The following is a 5,000-nucleotide window of genomic DNA, read 5'->3' as shown; positions in this document are numbered from 1 at the left end:
GTGCTACAGTGACCTCACGCACAGGTCTGCCTAGTGGTCTGCCCGGTGGTCTGCTGGGTTGTCTCTCCAGTGTTTGACCCCAGTATCTGCAGGGTGGTCTGTTGGGTGGTCTGCCTGACGGTCTCCCTGGTGATTTGACTGGTCTGCCTGGCCGTCTGCCTGGCCGTCTGCCCGGCGCTGCAGGTGGTCTGCCTGGTGCTGCCCCCTCTGACCACCGGGGCTCATGCATGCAGCTATAAATGTTATTTGTGCTCAGTCCTGTTATGTAAGCTGAGTCAACACTTTACCAGTGAGATCAAACCTTAGTCATAATGCGTGTTCCTGTGTTCTGCTGCTGCTGTGTGTGGGTGTGTGTGGGTGTGTGTGTGTGCGCGCGCGTGCCACACTGCAGGCGCTTACTGTGTAGGAGCTTCATGTCTGTCCCATTTCAACACACACACACAGCCACACCAACAGCAGCACACACACCTGCTGCATGTCAGAGGCTTCCAAGACTTCTGTCACACAGAAAGCACCCAAAGCCTCTGTTGCAAGACTTCCAGTAGCGGAGCACCTCTCCACGGCCCCACCTGACTCAGCCAGCGGCCGGAGGTGTTCGTTGAGCCGTTCAGCTCGGCGAGCCTATACAAACACAGCTGTTTGTGCAATCGGGGCCTAAACTTCGAACGACCTCGTGTGCCCTCTCAGACTGATACGCTTACAACTACTACAACTACCCACTCTACAACTGGATACCTTGTTTATGTCTGCAAAGTTCTGCGTCAGAAATGCCTGTCTGTCACCTGCATAAAGTGAGTCTGTCTAGACGGGTTGTGTGTACTGTGTGCTGGACTAGAGTGATTGTTGTCTTCACAGCTGATTGTGTGAATTTGCTGCGATGTGGCACTGACGAGGGCTTTTTCCTTTCAGTTCGGGAAAAGAGGAAAAGTCTTTATGTCAACCACGTAAGTGTCACCAGCCGTCTTCTGCACACCACCGTAGTTCCCTGTGAATCAGCAGTCAGCTCCGATAACACAGACACACCTGGCGCGTTTTATATATACTTTAAATGTTATCTTCTATGCATGCATACAACGCAGAGCTCAACACAAGCCAAGCGTGCGTGGCTACTGTGTGATAAACAGCTAATACTCTGGAATTGAATTTGCGTTATTATTTTGCAAGTTGACACATATTTTGGAGTCCAAGGTAAAGTATAATGGCATGTCTTTGACTATTTCTTTCAACAGTCATTTGTGGGTGAAATATAATGTGTTGCAGTATGTTGTGTATATGCTAAAATCTAACATGAATCTAAGCGTAATTTCAGTATGATGTAATAGGCTTTAGTATAGGTGTGCAGCGTAGGAGGCTGGAGCGATACAGACACTGATGAACATGTACAGCTAGCGCAGTCTTACGAAACAAATCACAAGGCCAACTATCAGGAGTTATGATCACAACCCTCTCTCTCTCTCTCTCTCTCTCTCTCTCTCTCTCCCTTTCTCATGGGGAACAGACCAGGCTGTGTATGACCCACTGTCAGATGTTGCAGGTTGCCTGTATCTACGTGGGCACATGCTTAGGGCTTCATGAAAACAGCAGCTAACCACAGTGCGTGCGTGCGTGTGTGTTCCAGCAACATCCGTCTGGCCCAATGAGGCGGAAGTACAGCTCGTGTTCGACGATCTTCCTGGATGACAGTACCGTCAGCCAGCCCAACCTCAAATACACCATCAAATGGTACACGCCTGTATACTGCTTCTAATGGTTTTGCAGATGTGGACTGGACCACATCTGAGGCGGAGTGGTACTGGTCACTGGGACACTGGTCTTAGTTCCTTTGAAAGGATAAACGCCAGCACAAGTCGGGCTGGTCAAAGCAGTGTAATACAGTTCATCACTTTTTGACATTTTTGTTGCCCAATACTGGAAACTGTACTTTTATCACATTGAGTATTTTTTGTGAATTCCTCTAGCGGCAGTTACGTAGTAAACAGTTGAAGTGCAGGAGCGTTAGCTGGTGTTTGGTGCTCAAAATATTATGACACCTACAAATAATGTGTGTGCCTGAGGGTAGGTGATTCGTAAAGGTGTTATGAATGCTCATGTCAGGTAGTTTGGTTTCATCTCCTCTTTCCTGTTTACAGTGTTTCCCTGGCGATCTACTACCACATAAAGAACAGGTACGGCTCCATCACTTTCTGCCTGATGACTCTGCACGCATACAGTCTATGATGCATTGAGGCTTCATAGACATTATGCCTATAGACATCACATTCAATTAGACATTAGTCAGATCTACTGAAGTCACCTCCTAATATTATTCTTTGAAAAGTTAAAGGCAGATTTATGCACAGAAATGGTTCAGTCCAAGCACAAGTGTGCAGGTGTGCGCAGTATAGCCAGAGGACACTAACTGACCTCTGACCTCTCTTTCTGTCCAGAGATGTGGATGGACGAACACTTCTAGACATCTTTGACGAAAAGCTTCATCCTCTGTCAGTAAGTCACTCACACACTCTCACTCACATACACACTCACTCACTCACTCACTCTCATACCCACACACACACTCACTCACTTACTCACTCTCATGCCCACACACACACACACACACATTCACTCACTCACTCACTCACTCACTCACTCCGCCTGTGTGCAGAAGCTGGAGGTGCCGTTGGACTATGACAAACATGATCCCGAGCAGAAACAGATCTACCGCTTCGTCCGCACGCTGTTCAGCGCTGCACAGCTGACCGCCGAGTGCGCCATCGTTACGCTGGTGAGGTTGCCAGTCCTGTTCTACACTGTCGTGCATGCGCACGACTCCAGCATGCCGGGACATCCTGGGGCCCTTTAACAGGGTCCCACACTTAGATACACGTGCGTCAGGCTCCGCACTAAGGGCCCCCGTTTCCCAGACTCGGCCTAAGTGCTGAGGTTTAGTCCAAGTCTAACCCTAATCCCTGTCTGGGAACTTGGCGCAGGCGTTAATCTGTCCTGACCGACGTTGCGCAGGTGGCTGAACAGGTCTGAGTCCAGGCACACCACCAATGAGTGGGAAGGCCAGCCCCTTCGGCCAATCAGCTGTTTGCGCAGGATTTGGTGGTGGAAACACAGGCTAGTGTCTGTCTGCGGCCTCTGACAGATCCAGCAGGGCGTGAGCAGGACACTAGAGCGACGTTTCTGCTCAGTCTTAGACCGCAGTCACATGGTCTAAGTGGAAACCTACGTGTGTGTATGTGTGTGTGTGTGTGTGTGTGTGTGTGGGTGGGTGCGTGCGAGTGCATGTTTGCATGTGCACGGGTGTGGGAGACCTTTTTTTCCTGCATCTGTGTTCGTCCATTATAACACACAGTCAACAAGTCATACTCATGTAGCAGTATGATCATGAAGTGACATTTCGCACATATTGCCACATATATATATATATATATATATATATATATATATATATATATATATATACACACACACACACACACACACACACACACACACACACACACACACACATACACACACACACACAGACACGAGAGAGACTGAAATTCAGAGAATGAAACTTTGCTGACATTCCAGGTATTAAAATGTACCCGTTAACCTGTGAGCAACACTTAAAGAAGAGTCCGGCGTAACGGATTCTGTTTTTCAAACTCAACATCCCGATCTAACGTAGGCACACGGCAACGGCTGAGGGTATCATCAAGAGTTAGGCTGGACCACGCCCTGCCGTGCTGTTACCATGACACCCAGAGATCATGGACTGCTTTATTTATCAGAACTAAACAGAACTGTTAAGTCTTCGCGTCGGTCTTTGATTACCCCTTCAACACCTCATTAAATAGCCGGTCCGAGCTCAGCAGTGCCCTGGGCCACATCTTTGTGTCGGTCAGCTGTGGATTAGGGGGTTATCACGTCTGAGCATCCATTGTCCAGACAACGATCTCTCCAACTCGCCTGAGCCACTGTTCAGCAGTACAAACACAGGAATTCTGACAGCAGTGCTTATATCCACTGCTACTCCACAATAACTCTGACATGACTGAGCTGAGCTGAAAAGTGTTTAGTCAGCACCTGATTGGCCCCGAGAGGAATCAGTGTTTTGCCTGTTGTGGCACAGATAAGAGAAACGCAGCAAACACACAAATGCTTTTATCTTGATATCAGGTTTGCTCTCTTACCACATTGCTTCCTGTAGGCGAGACTCTCAGGTTGTTGCTTTGTTACGTATCCTGTTCAGATGCTAGTGCTCGCAAGCTAGCACCCTGTACAGCTGAACTCCAGTAGTGCACATGAGTCTTCCTCACATGCAGATTCACATGCTTACGCACACAGACAAACACATCAGTTATGGTTCCCCACACCAAAACACAGCTAGAAGAGTAGCACTAGGATTCACATTCTGTGTGTGTGTGTGTGTGTGTGTGTGTGTGTGTGTGTGTGCGTGCGCATAATGCCTCCATAGTCGCTCTGAGTCTCATTTCTGCAACGTTGCTCATTACCCACTACTAGTGTAGCCCCTCCCTCCTGGCAGGGGTGTGGTCTGACATGCATTAGCCCACAACGTAGCCTTTGTTCACTGCTCCCTCTGTGGTTCCACACATGCCAAGCAAGCCCTGTTGTTTAAGAAACACGAGGAGCTGTGGGCTTGCTATGGGTAACACACACACACACACACACACACACACACACACACACACACACATACATACATACAACACGAATAGCTGTGGGTTTGCTATGGGTAACACACACACACACACACACACACACTCACACACACACACACTCACACACACACACACACACACACACACACACACACACACACACACACATACATCCATACAACACGAATAGCTGTGGGTTTGCTATGGGTAACACACACACACACACACACTCACACACACACACACTCACACACACACACACACACATACATACATACAACACGAATAGCTGTGGGTTTGCTATGGGTAACACACACACACACACACACACACACACACATACAT

General features: G+C 48.4%; 1 protein-coding gene across 10 annotated transcripts in view; it reads left to right on the top strand.

Moving 5' to 3' along the window:
• The window catches only part of ccny (cyclin Y), a 27,413-nt gene that overhangs the window by 17,922 nt on the left and 4,491 nt on the right, over window positions 1-5,000 (top strand). For 5 of the 10 annotated variants that reach the window (XM_027029703.2, XM_027029702.2, XM_027029708.2 and 2 more), the window contains 6 exons: window positions 910-944; window positions 1,165-1,188; window positions 1,619-1,722; window positions 2,130-2,165; window positions 2,427-2,484; window positions 2,645-2,764. In XM_027029703.2, the coding sequence (XP_026885504.2) occupies window positions 910-944; window positions 1,165-1,188; window positions 1,619-1,722; window positions 2,130-2,165; window positions 2,427-2,484; window positions 2,645-2,764 (377 nt within the window). Of the gene's footprint in view, window positions 945-1,164; window positions 1,189-1,618; window positions 1,723-2,129; window positions 2,166-2,426; window positions 2,485-2,644; window positions 2,765-5,000 lie in introns of all 10 variants that reach the window. The other 5 variants (XM_027029707.2, XM_027029706.2, XM_027029705.2 and 2 more) reach the window with 3 other exon arrangements.

Source organism: Electrophorus electricus, chromosome 10 (genome assembly GCF_013358815.1).
Source record: "Electrophorus electricus isolate fEleEle1 chromosome 10, fEleEle1.pri, whole genome shotgun sequence".
Taxonomy (NCBI): domain Eukaryota; kingdom Metazoa; phylum Chordata; class Actinopteri; order Gymnotiformes; family Gymnotidae; genus Electrophorus; species Electrophorus electricus.
The sequence above is the reverse complement of the archived record's forward strand: the minus strand, read 5'-3'. Positions and strand labels throughout refer to the sequence as shown.